The sequence below is a fragment of the Beta vulgaris genome, chromosome 7, assembly GCF_026745355.1.
Source record: "Beta vulgaris subsp. vulgaris cultivar EL10 chromosome 7, EL10.2, whole genome shotgun sequence".
Lineage (NCBI taxonomy): Eukaryota > Viridiplantae > Streptophyta > Magnoliopsida > Caryophyllales > Amaranthaceae > Beta > Beta vulgaris.
In genome coordinates, this window is record NC_079208.1 from 53,876,858 (window position 1) to 53,904,051 (window position 27,194).

A 27,194-nucleotide genomic window follows, 5' to 3' on the forward strand; every position below is an offset into this window, starting at 1 on the left:
GAATTACATGCTAAGAACGAGGCTTACTGGTTCATGAGATAAAGAGTGACAGAGGTGAAGGATGGGGATAGAGATACTTCATACTTTCACCATAAAGCTTCTAAAAGGAAAAAAACAGAACCTCATTCATGGTATTTTCGATGGTGGAGGGGTGTGGCAAACGGAAGGAGACGAGATTGAGGGCGCGTTGGAGCAATATTTCGAGTCGATTTTTACTTCTTCTAAGCCTTGGACAACTGATTTTCAGGAGGTACTGCAGTACGTGAAGGAGTTGGTGACTCAGGATTATAATGATATTCTTCTGAAACCTTACTCAAAAGAAGAGATTTTTGCAGCTTTTAGTGATATGCAGCCTTGTAAAGCTCCGGGGCTTGATGGTATGCATGCTATCTTTTATCAGAGATTCGGGCACGTTATTGGGGATGAGGTATTTAACTTTGTTAGCAATATTTTACATAATTTTTCTTGCCCACAGAATGATAATTGTACTAATATTGCTCTTATCCATAAAGTTAAATCCCCTGTTGATGTCTCTGAATTTAGGCCTATCAGTTTATGTAATGTATTGTATAAAATAGCTTCTAAAGCTATTGTTACGAGGCTCAAACAATTTGTTCCCTGTATTGTAACGGGGAACCAGAGTGCTTTTCTGTCGGGAATGATGATTTCAGATAACTCCCTTATTGCACTGGAAATCTTTCATACTATGAAGAAGAGGAACAATAGCATGAAAGGTTTGATGGCAATGAAGTTAGATATGAGCAAAGCTTATGACAGAGTAGAGTAAGGCTTTCTTCGAAAATTGCTGCTGATTATGGGATTTGATGGTCGATGGGTTAATTTGGTGATGAGTTGTGTCACCTCAGTTTCTTATTCCTTCATTGTTAATGGCAAAGTGAGTGGTTCAGTATTGCCCTCCAGAGGGTTATGTCAGGGTGATCCTTTATCTCCTTTTCTATTTATTACGGTTGCTGACGCCTTTTTTTCAGATGATCCAACATAAGGTTGCCACCAAGGCATTTCATGGGGCTAAAACTAGTCGAAATGGTCCAGAAATCTCTCCCCTTCTTTTTGTAGATGACAGTCTACTCTTTACAAGGGCTACCCGTCAGGAATGCTTAACAATAATTGATATTCTCAACAAGTATGAAGCAACATCAGGGCGGAAAATTAATTATGAAAAGTCAGAGGTATCATTTAGTATAGGGGTTCGCTGCGAGAAAAAAGAAGAGTTGATTGACATTCTCCATATGAGGCATGTTGACAGGCATCAGAAGTATCTTGGTTTGCCCACCATTTGTGGAAGATCTAAAAAGTGATGTTTCAGGAACTCATAGATAAACGAACAACCTAACTCATCCATTCGGATAATATAAGAAAAAACAACCTTACAAGACGAGACTTGATACAACATCGATGAATGACAGTGACCGAAGTTGGCCACAAAATCTGCTACTTGATTTGCCTCTCAAAAGAACCGAATCAAAATAGCGAAGGTCACACGTTAAATCACGAATGAAGTTTTTCTTTTTTTACATCGCGAAAACTTACATTAATTAAAAAGCGAAATTACAACCTAATGTTATTACAATCAAACATGAAACATAAAGCAAACAAAAATTAAGGTGAGTGTCGCTTGCTCTTACATATCCTACTAAGAAAAACCAACTTATTACTATTCCAGTCTAAATGAACCTTATCTTGGTCAACTTTTAGTGGACTTGAGTAATATGTCTTGTCGAAAAAGACCAAATATAATGAGAGATAGCATGTTGAGATTCTGATTCCAGATGATCTTCAGGGATATATTGTTGCATTTCATCTTGTCGAACCCTTTGTTAAAAAGAGAAATTCTAAGGTCCTTGAGCATAAATTTCTACATGAGATTCTACTGATTGAACTATCAAATAAGCTACATCCTTTGGTGAGTACTTCTGACCTGCTTCGAGGGTACCTAGAGTTTTACTCGTAAGGCTGAAACTCAAAATGCGTGGAGGTCAAAACTTGTCGCAAATCACATTGGAGGGCCTCCCACATGATGCATTTTTTATGTGTGATGATTTTGAAAATCGTCACATGAAGTTAGGGCAAATTAGCTTGATTAAATTAGCCCATTCTTCGGATTCGAAGAGTCGACCCTGCTATCCCGAAACCAGAAGATCGAGCCACGTCAAACATAATTCCTATCCTAGAAAGAGAACTACCTCTCATCTTAACCAACATTCGAACTCCAAAAATTGCTTGAACCAAACAATGACTCCAAGAGCATCTTTATTATATATCAGATTTCCTAGATCATCCCTCGTTATAGGAAACCAAGATCCTTCTATTTCCCACCTAGTACTAGTAAACACCACCCTAGCATACACCATAACCAATATGACAAGGATAATTGGATCTGGATACAACTGAAATAAGACTGAAACATTAAAGATAAACGAAACAACTGCATAGCTAGTCACCATAACAAAAAATAACCTTGGATTATGGGTCTCCACTAGATGAACTTCACTAGCGCTTCTCAGCCACGACAACAGAACCAAACAATGGCAGCACTTAGGCGACGTTAAGGGACTCATACGAACCGACCAACTAAGACATAAAAACAACAAGAAAACACTTAACTGGGAACGGGGAAGGGGAATACGCACTAAAACCGGGAACGACTAAACACTAGGGGAAGGGGAAACACTTGACAACCAACGAAAAACACTAGGGGGAAGGGGGGGAAGGGGGGATGGGGAGACGTACAAAAACCAACAAAAACACTAGGGGGAAGGGGGGGGGGGACGACGCGACTGCGGGGAAGGTGGAGGGAACAACGCGACCACCGAGAAGGGCGTGCTTATAGAGTTTCACTGGTTATTTAGCTCACGGCTGGTTCACCGTCGACCTTGATAGAGTCGAAGTAGCGCAGGCTGTCAACGAGCCAATGGGGGGAAATCTAGCGGTGTGCGAAGGTTAGGATTTTACGAAAGAAAAATTCTTAGGAGAAATAAAGAGAAGGGGACAAAGAGTGTTAAAATAAATCACGAATATTGTTGATAAATATATATAATGACGCATAAATTATCACCTTTGATAAAAAGCTGGTCTAATTCACAAGCTCAGAAATTAATCTCAAAATAGTAATTACGACTATACGAGTACGATGTACTTCCTCCGTTTCTTTTTACTTGTAACGGTTTGACTTTTACACTATTCACCAACTCTACTTAGTTTATATTTGGTGATTTATAGTTAAGGAAAAACATATTCATGTGAGTTCTTGTTAGATTCGTCTGAATGTATATTTTCCGAATATATACTTTTTAAAATTTTTATTTATCGGTAATAAAACTTATCGATAGTTGAGATTATACATTGGCAAGTGTGAAAGTCAAACTGTTGCAAGTAAAAAGAAACAGAGGAAATATATATTTAAAAAGCAAGAGTGAGAAAAATAAACGGGGAAAGCGCCAAAAAAAGAGGGAAAAGAAGAGCAAACCCATCAAAATTAAATCGTTATGATTTGCGAAGTTTCCTCCTCCAACTCTTCTACAGTTGTTCAAAACCAAAGCAGGCAAACAAACACAGAACAACGTGTACACTACACCCTACTTCTTCTGCTTCTACTTTCCTTATTATTTTCTCCCTTCAAACTTTTCTTTTTTTCATTTTTACCCCAACTTTCTCCCGAATATTCAACAATAAGAATATACCCACCTTTTTAATGTGTTTGATTCATTAGATTCACATCAATCAAAATCTCGAAAAACAAAAACACCCAAATTCGCAAAATCTCCAATTTTGGAAAAATCTGAAGTAGAATTGAAGTGGGTTTGTCTCAAATTTCGTGATGGGTTCGACGAAGAACTCAACATTGTCTTCTTCGTCGAATGTTGCTGGTCTAATTGTGGATGATGATGCAACACTTGTTGATTCGTTGCCGATTTATGTCAGAGAATTGATTGCTGGAGGTGCTGCCGGCGCTTTTGCTAAGACTGCTGTTGCCCCCCTTGAGAGAATTAAGATTCTTTTTCAGGTTATTATGATTATTATCATTATTACTATTCGTGGGTTTCTTAAATTTTAATGATTTTAAGTTTCTATCATTCTATGGGTTTGTGTTAAAAAGTTGTTATTTTGATTTTTGGGGATGATTTTAGGTACATGTTCATTGGTATTGGTCTATGTGTATATAATCTAGTCCTTCATGTTCATCGTGATTCGTGAATATGGTTCTCTTCTTACGGATGTGTGTACGTACTAATTTGGGTTTTAGGTAGTGTGTTAATTTTGAAGTGTTTGTGGAGGAATTAGTGGAGAAATTATTTGAATGAGACCGTCTCCACTTTTAGTTTACGGTACTTATGGAGTAATGTTTGGTTTGAAGAATAGGCAGGATGGTCTTTTTGGGGACAAACTATTGTTAATTTAGTTGTAGAGGAATTTCTAGCTGTTGAGTGTTTGTCTTGAGCACTTTTAAGTATTTTGTTAGTGCACTTCTCTTTGTGTTTGATTAATTATTGTGAGATTGTGATGATCACACTTGGTTTTATGGCAAGCTAATAATTGATATTCATGGGAATGACAGAATTAAATCCAGAGCTCTCTGCACTAGCCATTGGATATTTGATTCGATAGGAAATTGTTGATTACAATGATTGTTACGTAAATGTGTCGTTGGGGCAGTGGTTAATAGGAACTATATTTCGAAGTGTGTTGCTAGTTGCTTATATGGGTTTTATGACACATCTGTAGACTCGAACGGAGGGATATCGTTCTCTTGGGGTCTATGGATCCCTGAAGAAGGTGCAGAATCATGAAGGCATACAAGGGTTATACAAGTAAGCCTAAGTTGAAGTCTACTTTTTTTTTTTTTCTTTCTATTTTGCCTGCTTTCTTTGTTTTATTAGGTTTGATGCTAGTTGTTAATTTCTTTTTCTCGAACTGCATTTTAGAGGGAATGGTGCAAGTGTCCTCCGGATTGTTCCTTATGCAGCTTTGCATTTCATGACTTATGAGAGGTACCGATCTTGGCTGTATGATAATTGTCCTTCCCTGGGGACAGGACCTGTCGTAGATCTTATAGCTGGTTCAGCATCTGGTGGTACTGCAGTTTTATGCACTTACCCCTTGGACTTGGCGAGAACGAAGCTCGCTTATCAGGTGACTAATTCATATTTATTATATATCATTTTTATTAGTTTCCCAATATTGAGTTTGTAGGTTGTTCGTAATGCAAATTTTATGGCTTCCGTCATCATTGTATGTGTTCTAAGGTAGTGGACACCCGGTCAACTTTCAGGAGCAGTATGAACTGCAGCAATTTCTCCTCATCTTATAGCGGTATACAAGATGTATTCAGACGTGTTTATAACGAAGGCGGTGTTCGTTCCCTGTACCGTGGCGTGGGTAAGTTCTTGCTTTGAGAATTAAATCAATTCTCTATGCTTGTATCTAGAGGGTTCACTGTGATTGTTGCTCTTGTTATCACCTTTTCTTGGTTTTACCCTTCACTTTAAGATGAAAAAGTAAACAATAACCTGAAGGTTGTTGGTAACACCATAAATCACAAGTTTTTTTTAAGTAAATATCTTCACAGTATGGTTAATCAACAAGTTAAGAAGGTTTTCCCATGATTCTAGCTTCTTTATATTTCACTGTGAACAATACAACAATATTCACCACTGAAATACTATTTGAGCAGGACCAACACTTGTTGGAATTCTTCCATATGCTGGTTTGAAATTCTATATATATGAGGAGCTTAAAAGAAGAGTTCCTGCAGAGCATCAAAATTCTATTGTATTACGTCTTTCTTGTGGAGCTTTGGCTGGCTTATTTGGACAGACCTTCACATACCCATTGGATGTTGTTAGGCGACAAATGCAGGTAAATTCCTTAAACTGTTCTCTTATCTTGCTTTCCTTTCCTTTTATTTTATTTTTTTCTCAGGCAGCAGGCATTCCTCTGTCTTCTATTATCTATTTTAGAAGCATTCATTGGCTTATAATTCATCAATAGATTTCGATACACTTGTATCTGGGTGTAAATGGTCCATTAGAAGCAAGTCCCTGAAGCTCCCATGTTTCTACTTTCTCATTCATCACATTTTAGCATGCAGCCTTATTAATTGATTTACGCTCAGCGCCTTTGGAACCATTGCTCTGCAAGTTTTTATGAAGATACCCATATGATTAGAAGTCTTATTTTAAATTTCTCATATGTCAAGAAGTGATAATGTAAATTATCCATATGGAAATTTGGTTGTTGATGTGCATTGCCTAGGCTATGATCGAGATCGTGGCTTCAACAACTCCTGAACATCTTGCAAGAATAATTTTTTGTAGTTGCTTGATTCGGCGTGATAATAGGTGATGAATACGACAATAATGCATTGCTTGATTAAGGCTATGGTTTCGATTGTTCCCGAAGTCCCTTTATCAATCAATCAGAGGCATTTTTTAGTTAACAATCATATTGTGGATATACCAAGTTATCATTACCCTGGATAAAAATTGTTGCAAAGCTTCGATTCAAAATTTTCTTATCTAATCCCTGGTAAGAAGTTGACAAACATTTGACTCGTCCTTTATTCACATTTAAAGCTTAGTCAATCAAATTATATATTACATCCGTCCGTCATTTAGTGTATCAATTAACTTGGTTTGAAATGAAAGGATTGTCGGTAGTATAGATTTTTCATTAGAGAAGATGAGCTCTTAGTGAAATTGTTCAGTATATAGAAAAGCTATCAAGATTTATGTCCTAAGCATGTGGGAAAAGCGTTTGGAGAAGACAAGATGGTATGTATGAAAGTTAAGGTGAATTCAGATACAAACTGCCTTCTTAACCTGATTGGAGATGTGAGCTTAGATATGAAAGAGTACCTTTGGTATGCAGAAATGAAAATTGGCCATCCTTGTGCCAATCGGGCTGTCTGCAAAGAGAGTGAGATGTTGGATTTTTCAGGGGTAAAGTATACAAAGAGGTGAAGAGCCTTGGTCAAATATGAAATTTACAAGTTTTGCACGTCAAAGTGATCATATATCCAGTCGTTTTGAGTTGACAAAGTATGGGACATATGGCTGTAAAATTTCAATCTAGAGTATCATACTTGTCATTGTTTTGCTCATTTTGGTCGCAGAAATCTTTGCATATAGAACTCATTATAAGCCTTTTTTTTTTTTTTTAATAAAAGACTGCTAAAATTATATATCCAAGGGATCAAAAGGCCCATTCCTCAAGATGGGAAGAGTAGTTTCTACAATGAGAGGTTGCGTTTGTGATGAATTCCTTTTCTAGATAATAATGCTTCATACGATCCAGGGGAGGGGAGCATAAAATAAATAATTGATTAAACCCATTAATTCCATCTCTCGCTGTCCTTGCCAAAGCATTAGCAAGCTTGTTTGCTCCTGGCCTCATATAGCACTCTAATGCCTTTTGGCTCTAGTAGCAACCCCCTGCAATGTTTCATCATGTTAGTAGATTTATTCCTAATCTCTGGGGGGATTGGATACCACTATTGGCCTTAAGCAAAATCTGTTGCTAAGAGCACATTTGTCCATTCTTTTTCTTTGATCCATTTGCGAGCTTAGAGTATTCCATTTAATTCTGCTTCTAGAGGGATGGGTGAAAAGAAGTTATAAGAGATGCCTTCAATCCAGTTGCCCAAGTGATCCCTGCGTACAGATGCTGAAGAGGATTATTTGGATTTTTAAGAGAGAGGCGGGAGGGAGGTTGGGGGGGGGGGGGGGGGGTGGGGTTAGGTCTCACCAATCACCATAGCTTGGATTTGGGTTAAGACCCATTCGGTAGAGGCCCAAACATCTTGTTTTTTTAAGAAATCTAGTGGGTGTGTTTTTGTTTTTGGAGATCCAAGAATTTCTTCGTTTCTAAAGATACCAAATACCGAACACGAATGAACGATCAAAGACGTGACCTCTTTGTTATATTGGTTTATAATCAATTTTGGTGATGTGAAGCATGGTTTAGATTTTTTGTATCATTAATTCTTTTTGTTAAATATGAGGCTTCTCAACTGTTACTGTCTTTAGATGGTTATCCCTTTGGCTGACTTCTAGCTAAAATTTTGGGTCCAGGTTGAAAATTTACAGAATGGTGGACCAAGGTATAGAAATACCATAGAAGGGCTTAGAGAGATAATCCGACGTCAAGGATGGAAGCAGCTATTTGCTGGTCTGAGTATTAACTACATCAAAGTTGTTCCATCTGTAGCCATTGGTTTTACCACTTACGACCTCATGAAGTCCTGGCTAAACCTTACGTCTCAGCACAAACGACAAGTGATATCTGGTGGGTAAAATATAAAATCATATTCAACCATGACAGTAGTAGGATCGAAAGAACTGTGAGTACACATACGTATTACATAGTAGTGATGTGATCACCATTGATGTATTCTTTGATTCATAACATTCATCAAACCCGAGAACCGATTTAAAACAGAGGATTAATATTAATATACATTGATTTGATTCAGGTCTTAAATTGAATTATCTGATTTGTACAAAGCTAATTGAACTTCTGAAGCAGAAAACAGAGTAAAAGAAACACTGACTGAGCATATAATTTTATCTATCTAGAGTAACAAAAAAAAAAGAAAAAGTTAAGGACTATAGAATGACATCCCACATTTGCATTTCCAGCTTATAGGCTCATAATTTGCATATTGTATGCCTAATTTTCCAGTAACTGTGGGTACTTGGGTGGCTACACAAGGGGTGCAACCATCACATTTGCGTTCACAATTTGGAGGTCTTGAACCTAGCTCATTCATTCCTCTATTGCTTTCTGCTTCTGTCATTTCCTGTGAATCCTACAGGAAGTTTAGCAATGGAGAGAGAGAGAGAGAGAGATAAAGCGAGCGTAAGCGCGAGGAAGAGAGATTATACCTGTATAGAACTGTAGGGAGCTTGTAAATTTTTGGTACTTCCATAAGTGCCTGAAAACAGAGAAGTCTTAGCTTTTCTTTCTTTTTCATATTTTATTTGATGAAAGAATGGAGTTTATATAAAGGTACCTGATAGTTGTGAAGAAACATCATAATCTGGGGCCAAAGGCCTACTTGTTGCTGGAATCCAAGCCATGATTTGCAGAAGTAATGCTATGAAAAAGAACAAACTCTTTTTCATGGCTTCAGAAGTTCAAATGATGAATATGATGATTATGTTTTATGAAACTAACCTCTAACTTTAGGACTGGTGTGTGTGTGTGTGTGTGTGTGAGAGAGAGAGAGAGAGAGAAATTCTGTGTGTGAAGAATGATTGAGATTACTTGTAGTTTGAAGTATTTCATGCATGAGTTTATTGTCATTATATATAAAGACGAAGGCCAATATTCTGGCAGTAAGAAAAAACACTGAAAAAGCCAGAGAAGCTGAAGTTTATTGGGTGTATGTTTTTTTTCTCTGTTACTAATAGCCTGCCTTCTTTGCATTGGGGGGAGAGACATTGCTTGAAATACAAGGGATTCTGCCTTTTCCTACTGAGATACTACGCCATCCAACATACTGAATTTCCTTCTCTCTTTAAGTTTGACAACTCACTTTTTTTTTCCTTTTTTCTTGTGGGTTTTTCTATGGAGTGTCCTATGTTTATTGAAAATCAATGTTCTGTTTTACATTTTTAAAGTCCTCAGGTTACCCTTATGGTTCTAGTTTATGTGTCGTAATACCGCTCACAACGTTATCTTTAGTTGAAACTCTGTTATAAAATAGGATTAAATATATATTTACGAATCTTATAACAAGAAACTTAGTTAATTAAATATGTTTTAAACCTAGAATATAACATAAAGAATTTTACTACTGGTAGGAGTATCATCGAGACACTTTTATAACCATTTTTGTATTGAAAATTCGTTGAAAAAGATGTGTTACAACTTAGTATATTGCAGGTATGAGCATTTTTATTTAGTCTTTGATCACAACATGTAAAGAGTAGAATATGAAGAAGTCTTGAAAGCCCAAATGACAGCTGCCATTTATGGATCTGAGAAAGTAGAGAGTAGAAAAGGAAGGGAAGATACCCAGATAGTGATGAGTCCTAACAAAATCTGAGGGTTCTTAAGAAGAAAAGGAAGGAAAAGTTTTGAGTATTGAGTTTTAGATAGGAATAGGATAGACTGTAGAACATAGGGATCATTGACTGCAGTGCCTTTTCTCTGTATTTATATTATTTGGTATCTAGAAGAGGAAAGAGATCTTCAGTTGCAGAAACCTTTCTTCATCCCTTATATTTATTGAATCTGATTTTATGATTCAGTCATCAGTCCACAGGTGCTTCAAAGCTGTTTTTATTATGTTTGTTACTGGAGTACTCTTTTTTATTTCTTTATTTTACAGGCTGATTGTTAGGGATTGGGAAGCAAAAATATATTGTTTTAGTTAAGTGTAAGGTGTTGGTATTATGTGGGTCGTCGATTTATCTTTTCGACGAATTTTAATTGACATATCAGTACTCCTATTATATACCAAGTCAAATTGATAATGTCTAAATTCGACGATGGTGAGATTTTGGTTTCAATTAGTATAAACCATTAATATTATTGGACTTGTAGTAAAAAAAAAAATTGCGATATACAATAACAAGCGTGAAATTCAAAGTATAGCTAATAAAACGAAACGGAGAAAGTATAATATTATCTAAAATGGGGAGGGTATGAACTTATGGTAGTATGGAAATAAAATTATATTTGTAGCGAAGAGTTTTGTTGAATCAGGGTGGAAGGTGATAGTATATGATTTGGCTTGGTGTACAAGTATCATATTGAAAGTCGTATCACGTATGTGTCTTTTGAGATGTCATAGTGTTGATTTAGCTGAATATTTGATGTAGCCTTCTGCTTTACAGTTCCTGCCATGCTACAACCTACATTTCCTCTTTATCAGTTGAATTTATATCCCTCTCAAAGGAAGAAAAATTATTTTATATAGGAAGTCAAAAACCAGTTTGTGATACTTCATCTGAGTGAGATGACTGCCACATGTAACAGCTTGAGATTGAGTTTTCAGCTTGTTTACTATTTTAATTGTGTATACAATAATTTAGAATCTTGGTTTTTGCATGTTTAATATCACAATCTTTTTAATCTAAAATTTCATTGTTTTTATTCTTAAAAATTTCCCAAACTAGATAGTTGTGACTTGCGAGAGCATTGTCGTGTGATGTGTAAAGCCCCATTCTTTTGGACTGCGAAATTTAATTGAACTGAATTGTGAGAAATTGAACTGAATTGAATTAGACTGCGAGAAAGCTGAACATAAGAGAGTATCTGAACTGAATTACAAGAAATTGGACTGAATTAAAAATAAGTCAAAAAAAAAAGAACTTATATATTGTCATTTCCCCTAATTCCCAAATCATTCCATGTGGCTTTCTAATTGAAAAAAGAAAGTAACAACTTTTAGAACTTTTCGATTTTTATTTATGAAGTTTATATACACTTTTATCTAGGGAAAAGTAATTTAGCACTTGCTTACAAATATAACTAGCTTTTAACCCGTGCAAAATGCACGAGATGTTTTATATAGATATGATTTGCTCCCGTGCATAATTTATGTGTTGCATTTTGTTTATTAAGTAATGTTTTTATTCCCAATTTATCAAATTCATAATTATTAGAATCCAAATATTTATAGTTGAAAGATTATAAAATGTAAAATTTTATATCACGATATTTGTTACAACATTTTAAAGTTTGAAAATCTTATAATTGTGATATATAAATTGATAAATACGTTATGAAACAAAAAACACATCAACTTGCACAAGAAGTTTTTTGTTTTATAAATTTAATATTTTAGGATGGTCTCGTAAAATTATAGTTTGAATATTAGCTCGTGATTTAAAGTTTTTATAATAATATTGTGTATTAAGAATACATTTTAAAATCGGTTTTAGACATGTGCCACTTGCACGGGAAGTTTTTGTTTTAATAAATTTAAGATTTTATATTATCTCTCCTAAAATTATGGTGGATGTATTTAACCCATTAATCAATAAAAATGATAATATAAAAATTAAGAATATAAAAAATGAAACATACATGTAAGTTTGGAAAAGTAAATTTTAAATTGCTATTATACAGGTTTTCTAAAGTATGAGTGGTCAGCTATAGGAAATCAATGGTCGGATTCATGATTTTTTACTTACATAAAAGAAAAAAAAGTTGTTCAATACTTTTGAATTGGTATGAAATTCTTTTGACATATTATTATCAATTTCAATGATTATAGTCAATGCTTTTAGACTTTAATCTAAATTTTAAAACTAATAATATGTGTTTTAAATTTTATGATCTTGTATCGAGAGTAGAGATGGGCAAGGGTCGGGTCTGGGTCGGGTCCAGCTGGACCCTAGACCCGGACCCTAAATTTTTTTACAGACCCGGCCCCGGACCCGGCCCCTAAGGGTCTGAAAAAATTGGACCCTGACCCAGACCCTTAGGGTCTGGAGGGTCTAGAGGGTCTGGAGGGTCCAGGCCTAAATTCTTTATTTTGCCTATTTTCAGCATTATTAATGTCAATAATCATCTGTAATTTGCATGAAACAAACACAAAAAATTGCGTGAAACAAACACAAACATATAAATTGAAAAAAAAAGAAACAAACATAAACTTATAAACTGAAAAAAATGAAACAAACACAATTCATAAACATATAAACTGAAAAAAAACACAAAATAAACACAAACATACAAACTGAAAAAAAACGAAACAAGCACAACTTACATAAGAGTTCAGAATGAGTGTTTTGTGTTGTTTATTAGTAGTTTTAGTCTTTTAGAAAATCAATTTGTTTTTTAAAAAAAAAGTTAAAATGTATATATTAAATAAGTTTAGGGTCTAGGGGTCGGGTTTGGGTAGGGTCTGGGTCCAAAATTTGAAGACCCAGACCCGGACCCTAAAAAATTCACTCGGACCCAGACCCGAACCCGGACCCTTAGGGTCTGAAAAACTTGGACCCAGACCCTTAAATTAGGGTCGGGTCCAACAGGGTCTGGGTAGGGTCCTGGACCCATGCCCATCCCTAATCGAGAGTATTAAATGTGGCTATGACCTGTATGTTATATAGTTATGATTTTTGTAAAATGGTCTTGATATCTGAAAATTTTGCTCATACTCTTAAACTGACAATATAAAATACTTTTTACATGTTTCCATCAATGTTATTGACTATACCGTCCGTGCTTTTAGACTTTGAGAACTACATTAGAACAATTTTATCTAAATCGTAAAACTAATAACTTGTGATTTAAATTTTATAATCTTGTGTTAAGAATAATTAAAACCTGGTACGTTGAATAGTTATAATTTTAAGGAGAAGTGCTTGTTGTTGTAATGATTACTTAGCTTGTGTTCAATCAATATTCTTGTATTGAGAATAATCAAAATTGTCTTATGACCCGTACATTATACAGTCATGGTTTAAAGATGTATGGATTATATTATACAATGAATATTAACTACACGATTTTCATAACTCATATAAATATACTATCTAGTATTGCAAGTTGTTCTGATATAAACATATAATACAATTTTCAGTTATTAAAAGATTTATGTATAATATGATGTAATTGATAATTTTTAGCAAGAAATCGTAGTGATTTGATTGCGCTTTTTAATAGTGTTTTATTGAAAAACGTGAAAAATAAATAAATGGTGACATATGATTTTCGTTTTTAACAAATTTTTGAAAAAAAATAGATAGATAACAGAGATCATTTCCAAAAAAAAAAAAAAAAAAATTCAAAGTCCTTTTTCAATTTTGAATTTCAAATTTCAACAATTGTAAAAATTACAGCTAAACATAAAAATATTAGCTGGTGATTTAAATTTTATGATCTTGTATTTAGAATACTCGAAAATGAGCTTGCAACTCATGTGTTGAACTATGATAGTGTCATATCCTTGTTATATCGTACAACATATATTATGGTAATAACTAATAATTAAAGATGTAATATAATTTTGGAAATAGTTTCATTTTCTTTTCTCAAGTTAAAGATTTTTTTTTAAATCTCTATTCTCTTCACGTGGCTAAAATAATTTTTGCTTTTAGATAAATATATAGATTACTCATACTTTTAAAATAATGTTTGCTTGAAATAGTGACACTTCATTGTTTCAACACTTGGAGAAAATATTTTCTAAACTTTTCTTATAAATAGTGTAGATATCATAATTTCATTCTAGGTCATCATACAAATTTGGTTTGGTCAAATTATCTATATATACTTGCCTAATGAAATGTTTTAGAAAACATGGTCCAAAAAATTATACCCTAATTTTATGTAACTAAGTTGTTAATCTTATTTTTTCTTTAAAATTAAAGTCTTTCTACCCGCATCTACTATATAACTTTGTAGATAACAATCATTTATAACTTAAAATATACCATTTTTCCCCCTTTTGTTTAAGTGACGTTATATTAATCGATGCAATGGATTAATGTATTATGATTTTTGTATTGATGGAGCAATGAACTCAGCAAATGGTATAACAATATTTTATGATCATTTGAGGCTGATGGACATGAACTCAACACGTGTAGTATTATGATTATTGTATTGATGTTGCAAATGATTTAAGGATGATAACAAATCATTCTTCCAATCAAATTTACTTAATTCTTGTACATAAATCTTTTATATGTTTATTTGCTGGATTTAAGGATGATTATAATACTCTTTCCTAATGAAGAGGATTGTAATTGATTTACTTAATATTCTTTCCTAGCTTTAAATATTATGGCACTCGCCTTGTATTAATATGCAAACGACACATAAGCAATAGATTTCCTCCAATTTACACGTGACATATGGATTGTGAGAAGGCATGAGAAATTGACATTTGGCGAATTAATCGTGAGGGGGACACATAGGATTTATGTACCCAGCTTTATATAGTTATATAGATTACAAAGGAAAAATAACTTATGAGAATATATGACTTTTGTATTCAACCAAATTATCACTATATACTCTCCACATTAAAAGAACACATGACAAAAACATACTAGTTGGTTTGTAACATACTCCCTCCGTCTTTCATTAGTTTACCCCTTTTGACTTTTGACACTATTCACATACATGACTTTGACTATCTCTTGTAATTTGTATTTAAGGAAAAAAATAATCATGTGAAATCTTGTTGGATTCGTCTCAATGTGTATTATCCAAATATCAACTTTTTGTAATTTTTGTTTATCGAAAATTAGAGATATTAAGGTTCAAATTAGTATCTCGGCAAATGTGCCCCAAAGAAAGGGGTAAACTAATAAGAGACGGAGGGAGTATGTAACAATAAGCGTTAAACTATTTAAAGTACAAAATAATAATGTCATAAATGTAGATAAATACGGTCATTAGTCATTTACTTATACTACCTTCGTTGTTTCGTAGTTGTACCATATTCTTTTTTGAGATGTTTAAAATTAATTGCACCATTTCTTTTTCGATAAAGGTTTTCTCTTCACATGCATTTTGCTTAATATTTTCAACATACTTATATACACTACTTTTAATATGGGTATCATTTCCTCTGGTACAACTATAAAAAAAATGGAGGAAGTGTAATTTTCATAATAAACTTACAAGATAATAATTGTTTGTTTCTAGTACTAGGATTGAATTTGTAAAAGTAACTTTTAGACTATTTTTTTCATAATGAACTGAACTAAAACTGTAAGAGAACTAGTTAAACTGAGTTATACTTAATTGAAGTGAGTTAAATCGAACTGAAAATTTGAAAATAAATTAAATAGAATTAAAATTATGTCCAAAAGAAGAGGTTATTATGAAAAAATATGTCCGATCATAATCCACATATCTTAATTCATTTGAATAATTCAATTTCATATAACTTGGACTTTAGTGCATAAACATGATCGGACGTCCAGCCAAAAGATATGTGGATTGCCTGCCTAAGTTCAATAATCAAATTAAAGCTGAGGCAAAGAACAACATTAAAGTTGTACAGTGCCAGATTTGGAATATTGGTGGGACATTATTAGAGCACCTCCAATGGCAAAAAAAACCCTCCCCATATGGACTCTCTCTCCTCAAATGGGGCTCCACATGAGTGGGGTTGGTTCCCATTTTAATGAGGATGCTCAAGTTTTAGGGGAGGTGCCCAAGTGAAGAACAAATGGGGAGTTACACATGGCGGGTGAGAGAGAGAAAAAATATTGGTGGGGTATGGGAAAGTAGGAGAGAGAAAAGGTGGTGGGGTATAGGAAATAAGAGAGAGAAGATAAATGGGGAGGTAGATGAGTGGAGATATGTGTTTCAAATTTGAGTAAGGTAAAATGGGGAGGTAGTGGAAAATGAGGTAGACAAATAAGGTGAGGAGAGAGAAAAAATGGGGTGCCCCATGAATGGAGGTGCTCTTAGGAGAAAATCAAAGTGATAAGAGTAAGAAGTGAAGAACAACATTATGAACTTAAGATAGATCATAGATGATTGAATGATTGGAAGTGATATTGATTTATCACTGTACTTCTGTTGTTGAATAAGAAATCAGAGAGAGTGCAGATAATGGTAACAAGACAAGACATATAGCAGTCCAGTTTGTAGCCTCGCAATTGAGGTGACTTGCATGAAACAGTAGTACGTTCCCATGAAGGGGAGAGGATTATCTTCACATCGTAGGTGTAGTACGTGCTAGTATATGACTATTATCTGTGCTTTAGTATATCTGTCCTACTTTCTTCACACTTGTTAATGTTCCCGATGTTCTTCTGTATATATCAAATCGGAGATGAGGTCAGGTCAAACGAACCTAGAGAAGATACACAACATTAGGGTGAGTTTATCCATCAGACTCACCTCCAAATTTCAGACTGTGCCATATCAGTTTTTCATTACTTTTTAATTCTACAGACTCACTTCAGATTCATTCCAATTTTATACTTTTATCCCTTAGATTATCTCCAGACTCACTTCACCCTGTGGGGCCTTCAAATTGGAACTTAAACAAAATAAAAATAAAAATAAATAAAGTTGCATGTTTACGTTGCTACGGGGAAGCTCCAAAAAGAATGTTGTTAAATACTTGGTGGGTCCTGCGCATGAGTCTTAGGAATTAGGATGAGTTTGGGAAATTAAAACTCATCCCCAGACTCCTTCACCCTTTCTCCTTGAATATCGCTAGTCTTGTTAAAGACTCCCTCAAATCTTGTCTCAAGACTCATCCCTAAGACTAGGGATATTCACACCCTTAGTTAGGGCAATGTCCGTTTTTATAATAGCATTCTTCAAAAAAAAAAAAGCTACCGTAAGAAATTAATGTGAATCATGAATTTGTCCGCATTAGGAGATTATATTTATGACTAATTACTATGGAGTATGGACATACTCAAATAATTTGTATTTCTAATATGTGTATATGTATTTTAAACAATTTTTAACTTTTCAAAAATATCACAATTTTTTTAAAAAATTACCTCAAATATTTTAGTAGTGTTTTTATACGTTTTTTACGAGGAGCGCATTGATTAAGTGAGAGGAGAGGGGGAGGGGCGGCGAGGAGCACAACGACGAAGTGAGAGGAGAGGGGAGATGGGCGATGGAGGCATGGGCGAAGGGGGAGGGGCGACGGAGGCAAGGGGGAAGGGGGGCTGGTTGGGGGTTTACTCTGGGGATGGGTTCGGATGGGAGCAATGGCGGATCTATTCATGGTCCCAGTTGGTCACGTCACCAACCATGAATTTGGGGGATTTTTTTTTTTTTCAAAACTCTCTCTCCTTGACTGACAAAACAATTAAACAAATCCCAACAACATTGCTCTCTCTCACGTCTCTTTCTCTCTCTCTCTCACGAGTCACATTTCTTCTTCTCTCCTTCAACCTCAAGGTCCTCGGTTGAATGACTTTTCGCACCAAGAAAAACAAGAACCTTACCAATGCCAATCCTTCCCCGAATGACAAAATTCACATTTCTAACATTCTGTTTGACCTCAATTCACCTCACAAAAAGGCTTATGATATCCATAAGCATCGAAAAATACTCTTAACCATATTCTACCATGGCCCTATCTTAGAAGCACTTGGCATCCCCCCGATGTTCTTGCTTGCCTAACGGACCTAGGTTGGGAGTGTTTCTCGTCTTTACATGCCTTGACTTATGAGAGGGTCACCCTTGAGTTCATCGCCTCCTTTGAGCGAACTCTAAATGGGTAGGATGAGTTCGATATTTCCTTCCAATTTTTCAACACCAATTTGATGTCCCTAGAAGAGCTAAATGGGATATTCGGTTGGCCTTCAGATGCGAAGATTTATCATCCTCACCTCCTAAACTTCCTCAATTACAACCAATAAGCCTTTTGGAGGCTTATCTCCCGCCTATCCAATTTCAAATCTCGGTCCGTCTATTCTACGACCATTATCTCCTCTGTCTTTCGATACACCCATCGACTTTTCATTGGGTGTGTCTATACTAAGCAAGAGCTTAGTAAGATGACCAAAGAGCATCTAGTTGTCCTCTATATGGCCACCGAGACCCCCGATCGTTTAAGGGGCATGCTAAACTCAGTATTTTAACTTTCTTAAGCGATGTGTGCAGATTAAGAAAGGGGAGCTCTATAGGGGGATATAAATATTGGTGGCATAATTTCCTTGATAGCAATCAACAAGGATTTCGAGAATCACCTAAAGCAACTCAAGGCCATAAGATAATAACCCTTTCCTTGACCTTCATGCCTTGACGACGGATGCAATGGATCCTCCCTACACATGACCATGAGCATTGGAGTTGGCTTGTAAAGGGTCACCACCGTTGTTTCTTCCCTAACCCTGTGGCCACTAGGATTGAGCGAGAAGCGGATAACTTCCCTTCCCCCCTTTTCTCTCATTATTTGCTCATGTTCTATGCACTAGGGACTAATGCATTTGCTAAGCTTGGGGTGTATTGATTTTTACTTGAATTAAGGGCTCTGTGTGCATGAGGGGTGGTGGTGAATAGTTGGGGGTAGTTATGTTTTGAAGGGGTAGTCTCGTTAAGGAAATAGGAAGATTGGTGTTGGTGATGTGGTGATTTATGATTCTTGGTTTGTATCAAATTTGTTCCATCAACAAACAATGGATTGTTAATGGTGATAAATACTTGCTTTTTTTTCAAACAAATAATTTGTTGTCTCTTTGATCCTTCTAATGATGATTCAACAACAATCCTTCATGAGCTTCTCGCACTTCTATCTTGTAAATAGTTTAGTTGCTTTCAATATAGACTAGTTGGATGAAGATCATATATTTGCATAAAAAAAGAAATAAAAGAATAAAAAAGAGAGAGTGTTAGATTTTGTTTTAGTAAAAACACTAAAAATGGCCGGTTAGCTTGCCCTTGAAGACGCTTGAGAATGAGTTATGTGGCTTCCTCTCTTTGAATCTAGAGTACATGAATAGAGGTTTGTTTTGGAAGAATGTAGGTATGTGTTAGGTCATCTAGGAATTGCCTAATCTTGATTGCATTAGAAAATGGTAAATGGAGTTAATGAATTCTCAATTGTTCATCTAGTCTTGAAATTTGACTAAGTTGCTCATGCCTGGGTATTTTTGCTTCTACTTTGCGGTCCCGTGTATCCTTAGATGTACTCCATGTATCCCAAAACAAAACTCTACAAGAAACTTAGGCTTTATTTTTCGTTATGTGTAATAAGTGACACAAAAGACACAAGTGTTCGTAATCTTCTAGTGCAAGTTAATCCTATCTTTGTGTAATGAGGCCCCATAATAAGGGAACAAAAAGAAAAAGCCAAAAGCAGTCAAAAAAGGCGTAAAAGGAAAAAAAGTGAAAAATGAAAAGCACAAAAAGAATAGAAAAGTTCAATAAAGGAGGTCAATTTGTGGAAGCCTCCCACACTTAGTGTTATTTTTGCCACAATTTCGAGTAGAGTGGAGTCTAAGGCCTAATTGTGTGTTTAAGGAAAGTGGTCTAGCATTTGGAACTTCTGTACCTTTTGAAGAGCCATTGTCTATAGAATAGCTAGAAGTGTCTCTAATGAGCTAATAAAAAGCCTAAGAAAGTATCCTGATTGCAATCTTGTTTAGTCTTTTTCTCCACCCTAACCTATGAACACATTTGGAAATAATTTGTCTTGAAAAATTGCTCTTTGTTCTTTGATTATGAACCATTTCTTCATTACTCGACTTGGGCAAAATCGTGTAAAGTGCTTTAGTTTTCGATAACTATGTGTAGTGTATCTTTTACTTTCTTTTGCATACTTCCCTTCTCTGCTTGAGGACAAGCAATTGGCAAGCTTGGGGGAATTTTGATGAGTGAGAATTTAGTCTCACTCATGTGCATGTTTTGATAGTTTCGCATAATAATTTTGAATTTAAGTGCACTTTCTCCCTCTAATTTCCTCATTTTCATCCTCTAGCGTTGCATACTAAGCATGTAGGATTCAATGGCTTTCCCCCTTCCCCTTTCATCACTGACACTATTGTTTAGTGTTGATTTTTGAGGAGAAAAGAGCAAAACAGGGAAAGAGCGAGCGCTCCTTGTAAAATAGGAGCGGGTGCTCCTCCATGCTCTAACAAATGGCAAGGTGAGGCATGAATTTTGGAGCAAGGAGGGAGCTACTAATGAGCTGGAACTCCTAGCATGAAGAAGAGATGAGCGGACGCTCTCAAGGAAAGAAGAGCGGGCGCTCCCATGTGTGGTGAAAGATGCAAAAGGAAATAGTAGCTTGGAGCTACCATTGAGCATCCAAGCGCTTCTGGTGCGCATTTGAAAGGGAGCGAGCGCTCCATTCTACATAGGTGCGAGCACTCCTCATTTGCTGAGCAGCCACCCTGTTGGCAGTAGAGATGGAGCGACCCATGAGCTCTACATGAGCACTCGCTCTATTGCCTAACTTTGTTAGGAGCGGGCGTACCTAATTAACAAGGAGCGGAGTCTCCTTGTCATTTTCTCGGCTTTGTTCTTTAAACGCTTTTTTTAGCACGATTTTTGTAATAATATAAATACTCTATCCACTTAATGTCATATTATCGTTTATTCCACAACATCATTTTTAGAGATTTTTTAGCTTAATCTAGTGAGAGAAAGTGAAACCCTAGAGAGAGAAAGTAGATTTTCATAATTTTGTAGCTTGGATTATGACATATCTTTAGGTTTTTATGCAAGATCTTCATTTCTTCTTTATGGTTTAAGTAATATATCTTATTCTCTCTACTTTTTTTACTTTTATCTTTTTGTTTATTTGACTTTTGTTTACTTAGTTTAATCCATGTTTAGATTTTAGTTTCTTAACTCAATCTTGTGTTAGATCTTGTGTTAATTGATTTAGTTGTTCATGTTTGATTTATTTTCCTATTTATTGGTATGACTATGATGATTATGATGATCACTGAGTAGTTAATTAGTTAGGGATTGGGGTGAAAACCCAACCAAGATTGATTTGGGTGTTTGAATAAGAAGTTATGGGTTTGATTGGGCTCATTAATTGATCAATAACATGACTACTATATATCTACCTGCATTCTAATTGATCACTTGGATGTTTGTTTATTGATACCTTAGTCAAATTGGAGAGAAGATTAAGGTTGACATTCATGCTATTATCTTGCTTAATTGCTCATGAGAGTGAGGGCTAAATTGACATTGTGCTTATCCTTGGATATATGTTTGAGACCATGAAAGTGGCTTAAATGTGTGATCTAGGTAGTTTTATGCACCCTTGAGAGATGACTTAGACCTAGTTAAAAATCAATAACCTCAATTAATTGTTTGGTTCTTTCCCCTATACTTCGCCTAAATCATGATGGGATGATGGTTATCCCCTTCTACCAATGTTTTTATCAATTAGGCTAATTTTAGGTCCGGTCCGAAAAGCCCGAAAGCACGCTCTTTTTTTGCCTCGAAATAGCGGGATTCAGGCACAAATTTTTTGTCTGACCCGACCAATAGGCAATTTCTCAAGGTACAACCCGAACCCGACCCATGATCACCTCTAATTTTCGGGCCAGGCTCATGTTGATCACATCTACCGCTCTACGCTATGCCTTAAAGCGTTTACTTCACGTACTCCTCATACAATAAAATTTTTAGAAAATGCACGGTGTAAAGTTTCATCCCATAAGTTCAAGTTACTATATTAACATATCAAACGTTAAACCAAAATGTTTGGTGGGAATAGATCAGATTTATAAAGTGGTTCATTTTTAAAACTATTTAAACAAAGGGATTTTCTCCCAAAATTAGATAAGGATCATCCTATGACCTATCAATTATCACCCTATCCTAACATCTTAATCTTACCTGTATACTGCGTCACTACTCATAGCTTAATGAAAAATATACTCATTAATCAATCGATTAATATCAAAACCACCAAACGAAAACATCAAAAGCTCATAGTAATATCAAAAGATCCTAATTATCTTCCTTTTTTATACTACTATGCTTCTTCATCAAATTGGCCTTTATTTTATTCTCTTTTTGGCAGCATCAATTGACCTTTCTGGGCTATAAAATCATTAAAGTTCCCATCTTTTTAGCTTACTATTTTAAATAAGCATAAAATTTCTCCAATGGCAGACCACCCAGCTGCAGCATCAAACCCAGAAGATCATCATCCAAGTATGCAACTTTTTATCATCTTCCATTTTATTTATTTTTCTTCCTCTGATATTTTCTTCATGTTTTTCAGTTTCTTTTTGGGTGTTAAATTTCCTGTTTTGAGATCCATTGCAGCTTTTAAATGTTATTTTCATTGATGTTATCTAATTTATGCTTGATTAAAGAATGTGGGTATCAATTATTTGCGAATTTCATCGTTTCTAAGATCAATTAGAGGCCATTTTACTACATCTTGGATAATTTCAAGAAACTTATGCAATCTTTACTGTATGAAACGAGGGTTAAGTAACCTCATCATTCACTGCATCATGAAAATTGTAATATAGGATATGTCTGAAAGTTTGAAACCCAGCAAAATGGTTGAATCTCTGTGAAATAGACTTGTGAGTTAGCATAAATTGGAAAATAGTAGGACTTAAACTTCCCATTGCCGATTGGTTTTAGGATGAAACCTCGCTTGAGCTTATATTGTAGACCCATTTTATAAAATTCACATAAATCATATGTTAATATGTGTTTACTTGCAGTTTTTGTGTATCAATATTCTTCTTAACTCTTAAGTTTCCCCTCTTTATTAATTGGATTGATGTGAGCTTAGTGCATCCTTTATGGCTTTATAAGTATTAAAAGAACTTATCAACTGCTGATCCAGTTGTTCATGGGGGTCTTCCTTCAACAAATACTCATTTCATCTGTGAATACGTAACTCGTTTGGTCTGGCATCCGAATACATATATGGAGGACTATTGTGTGGGATGTTTAGTTGGTAGTGAGATGAAAAAGTAAGGATTAAGGATTTGATGTGACCCTTTTATCATTTTATTCGGTAGATTCAACTCGTATAAGAAAGTAGACAAGATATTTCGAGACAACTCTGTTGGAAAGTGAGTAAAGTATTGAGAGACGGAGGAAGTGGCGGTAAAATGCTCCAATGTTTTGAGTGGATAATATTGATTTACTTTAGGCCCATTTGAAGGGCGACTGCCCAGCTAGAAGCAAAGAAGGTTGACACTTTGTTTGGATGCAATGATGGAAGGAAATGTAGGGAAGGAGAGGGAAGGGGAAGGAAAGGAAGGGGAGGGAAGAGTTGGCTTGCATTTTCCTTCCAAATTGTTTCAACATTGGATTGATTTGTTGCTTTAAAGGGGGTAGGAAAATGAATTCTTCCGATTCCCCCATGTTGTAACCAACTAGATAATATGAATTTATCACTTCTCCCCAAATTTCTCTATCCTAACAAATTATAAGTACCAATTGAGGGCAGGGCGGGGCAGAACCACTCTTACAATATTGTCCGGACTTCTTGATGATCCTTCTAAGTTTGGGGGAGCGAGGCCCTTGAAGAACTGTTAGCTTATTTGCTTGCTCCCCTCTCTTATTAGCTATCCAATGACTGCTTTGTCTTTGGATTGATGTGTTAACTAGGAATAGATGATTAGCTGCAAGGCTTATCCAGTTATGATAAACATCATATTAACCTAACAGGCTAACAGGCTAACAGGCTAACAGCCACTGTCACTGCTCTACCACTGGGTTCAAGAATGTAATGTTGCCAAAATTTCCTGTGTTTTACTGGCTCAATTTAGTGGATGAATTATTTTGTGAGTTTAGTTTGGTACAAATAAGCCCAAGTCAAACCAATTTTGCTTATTTAGTGTTTCTCTTCAATGAATTTAACCTCAACTTCTTAACATTCAAGCATTATCATTCACTGACTGCACATTTTTCACAACATGGTCGTCTTTGTTACCTTTTAATAGTGTACGACTTTCCAAATTATAGCGCATGAGAATTTTATAAAATGGATGGTCTTAGTGTGGGCTACTTGTCTGGATCTTTTGGATGTTATTAGTTGTTTGAAGAGATCCTGACATTTAACAATGGCAGATATGCTCTATTGCAATTGCAGACTTTTGCATAGTTTTTGGTATAATTTGGTTTGGATATTCAAACTTATCTCTGACCAAGTTTGTTTCTCTATAACAGAGGAGGTGAAATCTCCTAATTTCATACAAAGAGCAAAGGAAGAGATTGAAGCACTATTTCATCATAAATCACCACGCCATCACAAGGAAACTCACGGCACAAGTGGTAAAATTGATGAAAAAACACCTGTTAATGAAGTCAAAGCGCCAAATGTGTTTGAACGTGTAAAAGAAGAAGTCGAGGCTGTCACTGAAGCAGCCCATCATAAGTCACCACACCATCATCACGAAACTCATGGAACAAGTAGTGATATTGATGAGTTTACATCTGTTGATGAAATCAAAGCGCCAAACGTGTTTGAACGTGTAAAAGAAGAAGTCGAGGCCATCGTTGGAGCTGTTCATCAAAAAAAGGATTCTAGAGATCTCAAATAAGTGAACAACTTTTAAGTTGGTGCCACAAATATGTTTGATTCAGTTGGATCCTCGCTTCACACCAGGATTCAGATTCAGAGGACGAGTGTAAATCTTTTGGATCTTATCTGTTTGATTCATATATTCGAACACCAAAGATTAGATTGCTTGAGTTGACTGTTTATTTGTGTAAATTTAAACTTCTATTCTGGAAAAACAGAGGACTGGGTATCTTGAGAGTTTGGTTTATAATTTATCGAAATAATGTTGTACCGAATCCATTGGTTTCATCATAGAAATCTCAGAAAAACTCTTGAATCCTTACGGAAACGAAAGTTACCAATGTGCATCGTTTGTAACTACTTTTGTTTGACTTTAAGAGCTGCTTATTGTAAATTTTGCAGGTTTATTTTGTGGTAACAAAGACACATTGCATAAGTGGTCTTGGCATAGTGGTTGCTCACTTTATCCCTTAACCAATTGGTCGGGAGTTCAATTCTCAACCTTTGGGAATGGAAAGAGATTCTTGGCCAGCCCTTTACTTTTAAGTGGAGCACTCGGGGCGAGGGGATTAGTCACTGTTATCGGCAGTGGATACCTTGGTTCACCAAAAAAAAGAAAAAAGACACTGCATAAGAATCAAGCCTTTCCAGCTTTCCTTCATATTGTGATATTGGTAACAGAACATGAAAAAATTGTTATAGTTGCAGTATTTATTTCATATGTTGTATTACTGAGCACATAACCTTTTCCAGTTTAATGATTCCAAATAGAAGCTCCAGCTTCCAAGACTAGATTTGTAGTATTATTTCATAATTTCAAGACTTTTGGACAGTAATGCTACTGTATAATGCTCCATTTGTGTTACCTCAGCATTTCATAATGTAAAAGTAGTGTCACTTTCTTGATAGATCTTTAATCCCACATATATGTTCTTACTAACTAAATGCAGTCTCATATACCTCCCTCTATACAGCTGATACAGGTACAACTTAATCTTGCAGAGTCAAACCAAATATTGTCAACTGAAGAATGGATAATCATATGTTTTTCATAAGAAACTACTTTGAATTTTAGTTTTTAATAAAATCTCAAAGTATCATTCATTGCTTCCCCACATGTCCTACCCAGTACCCAGTATAATCTCTCTCTTTTCTAGTTTTCTTTCCCTACTTGTAGTTTTGACATCTTTTTGATCTTATAATATGAACATCATATGTAGAGCCAAAACATATACTTCCTCCGTTTCTTTTTAAGTGGAACATAGAGAAAGGGCACACCAACCAAGGAGGCTAGAGAGAGAAAGTAATTAAAGGTTTGAGTGTGGACCCATACAACCAACAATTACACGCTAATGACAAAGAAAAAGAGAGGGAACAACAAAACTGCCACATTTATTTCAAACTTTTGGCTCCAAATTTTTTTTTTGGAGATTCACTTACAGATTCTGGGGACCGCTCCAAAAAATTCAAACTTTGGCTCCATATTTTTTTAGAAGCCTCTATTTATACAGGGTACTAACTTTACCATATGCTCTATTTTTTCCCTTCACTATTTTAGAGGGAACAAAATTTTTTCTCTATACAAATTCTCTAAACAATTACAATTATCACTTGCACACACAGCACTCCAAATTCAACCACTTGCACACACAGCACTCCAAATTCAACCACTCGCACACACATCACAGTAGATTAATAAGTACATGGATGAAGAAGCCTTTGAAGCATGGATTCTTTCTAGTGGAGTTGGTGATGACACCACAATAGGAGAAGAAGAGCTGCACTTCGAAGAACATATCAATGCAGAAGAAGAGGAAGAAGATAATGAGGTATGGTACTTCTCTGACCATGAGTCTGAAAATGAAGAACAAACAATGAATGAGTTAAATGAAGATAGGGGTAATGAGGAAGACAACAAAAAACCAAACTTGCCCAACAACATACGAAGACAAATTGTAATTGAAATGTTTGCATCTGCATCTGATGAGTTAGTATTACCAAGGGGACTTTTAACAACACTAAGGCAGAAATACTCATGTAGTAGATCAACTATGAATAGGATATGGACTCTTGCTAGAAAGCAGAAAATAGATGGTGTAGAGGTCAATGTTGCAAGTAGGAAAATTGGAAATTGTGGGAGAAAGGTAAAATTCACAGATGATGAAGCCTTGAGAAGGGTACCTCTAAAGCAAAGGACAACCATCAGGTCCTTTGCTACGGCCTTAGAAGTTAGCCCCTCAACAGTTTATAGGTTGTT

The 27,194-nt window shown here is 35.4% G+C and overlaps 3 protein-coding genes across 5 annotated transcripts; 2 read left to right on the forward strand and 1 right to left on the reverse strand.

Moving 5' to 3' along the window:
* The first annotated feature begins 3,512 nt into the window (after positions 1 to 3,512).
* Positions 3,513 to 8,504, forward strand: LOC104899791 (mitochondrial carrier protein CoAc1). Of its 2 annotated transcripts, none has more exons than XM_010687059.4 (6): positions 3,513 to 4,024; positions 4,744 to 4,829; positions 4,944 to 5,151; positions 5,265 to 5,397; positions 5,693 to 5,877; positions 8,091 to 8,504. In XM_010687059.4, exons 1-6 carry the CDS (start codon positions 3,839 to 3,841, stop codon positions 8,310 to 8,312), a joined length of 1,020 nt encoding a protein of 339 aa, XP_010685361.1. In that variant the 5' UTR covers positions 3,513 to 3,838; the 3' UTR covers positions 8,313 to 8,504. The 2 variants fall into 2 exon arrangements, with proteins under 2 accessions (XP_010685361.1, XP_057252331.1); XM_057396348.1 differs by having other exon boundaries at positions 3,886 to 4,024; positions 4,577 to 4,829.
* LOC104899792 (EPIDERMAL PATTERNING FACTOR-like protein 6) lies at positions 8,462 to 9,277 on the reverse strand. 2 transcript variants are annotated; one of them, XM_019250959.2, is made up of 3 exons: positions 9,032 to 9,277; positions 8,904 to 8,953; positions 8,462 to 8,818 (listed from the first exon to the last, which is right to left on the reverse strand). In XM_019250959.2, exons 1-3 carry the CDS (start codon positions 9,141 to 9,143, stop codon positions 8,618 to 8,620), a joined length of 363 nt encoding a protein of 120 aa, XP_019106504.1. In that variant the 5' UTR covers positions 9,144 to 9,277; the 3' UTR covers positions 8,462 to 8,617. The 2 variants fall into 2 exon arrangements, with proteins under 2 accessions (XP_019106504.1, XP_010685362.1); XM_010687060.3 differs by having other exon boundaries at positions 8,462 to 8,827.
* Positions 9,278 to 22,325: 13,048 nt separating this feature from the next.
* LOC104899793 (hypothetical protein) lies at positions 22,326 to 25,284 on the forward strand. The gene is made up of 2 exons (XM_010687061.4): positions 22,326 to 22,596; positions 24,583 to 25,284. Exons 1-2 carry the CDS (start codon positions 22,548 to 22,550, stop codon positions 24,954 to 24,956), a joined length of 423 nt encoding a protein of 140 aa, XP_010685363.1. The 5' UTR covers positions 22,326 to 22,547; the 3' UTR covers positions 24,957 to 25,284.
* The last annotated feature ends 1,910 nt before the right edge of the window (positions 25,285 to 27,194 follow it).

Coding starts and splice junctions, on each gene's coding strand:
- LOC104899791 (XM_010687059.4), top strand. CDS start 3,839: ATGGGTTCGACGAAGAACTCAACATTGTCTTCTTCGTCGAATGTTGCT. Junction 4,025..4,743: donor GAATTAAGATTCTTTTTCAG/GTTATTATGATT, acceptor ACACATCTGTAG/ACTCGAACGGAGGGATATCG. Junction 5,152..5,264: donor GAACGAAGCTCGCTTATCAG/GTGACTAATTCA, acceptor ATGTGTTCTAAG/GTAGTGGACACCCGGTCAAC.
- LOC104899792 (XM_010687060.3), bottom strand. CDS start 9,143: ATGAAAAAGAGTTTGTTCTTTTTCATAGCATTACTTCTGCAAATCATG. Junction 8,954..9,031: donor TGTTTCTTCACAACTATCAG/GTACCTTTATAT, acceptor CTCTGTTTTCAG/GCACTTATGGAAGTACCAAA. Junction 8,828..8,903: donor CTCCCTACAGTTCTATACAG/GTATAATCTCTC, acceptor AACTTCCTGTAG/GATTCACAGGAAATGACAGA.
- LOC104899793 (XM_010687061.4), top strand. CDS start 22,548: ATGGCAGACCACCCAGCTGCAGCATCAAACCCAGAAGATCATCATCCA. Junction 22,597..24,582: donor CCCAGAAGATCATCATCCAA/GTATGCAACTTT, acceptor TCTCTATAACAG/AGGAGGTGAAATCTCCTAAT.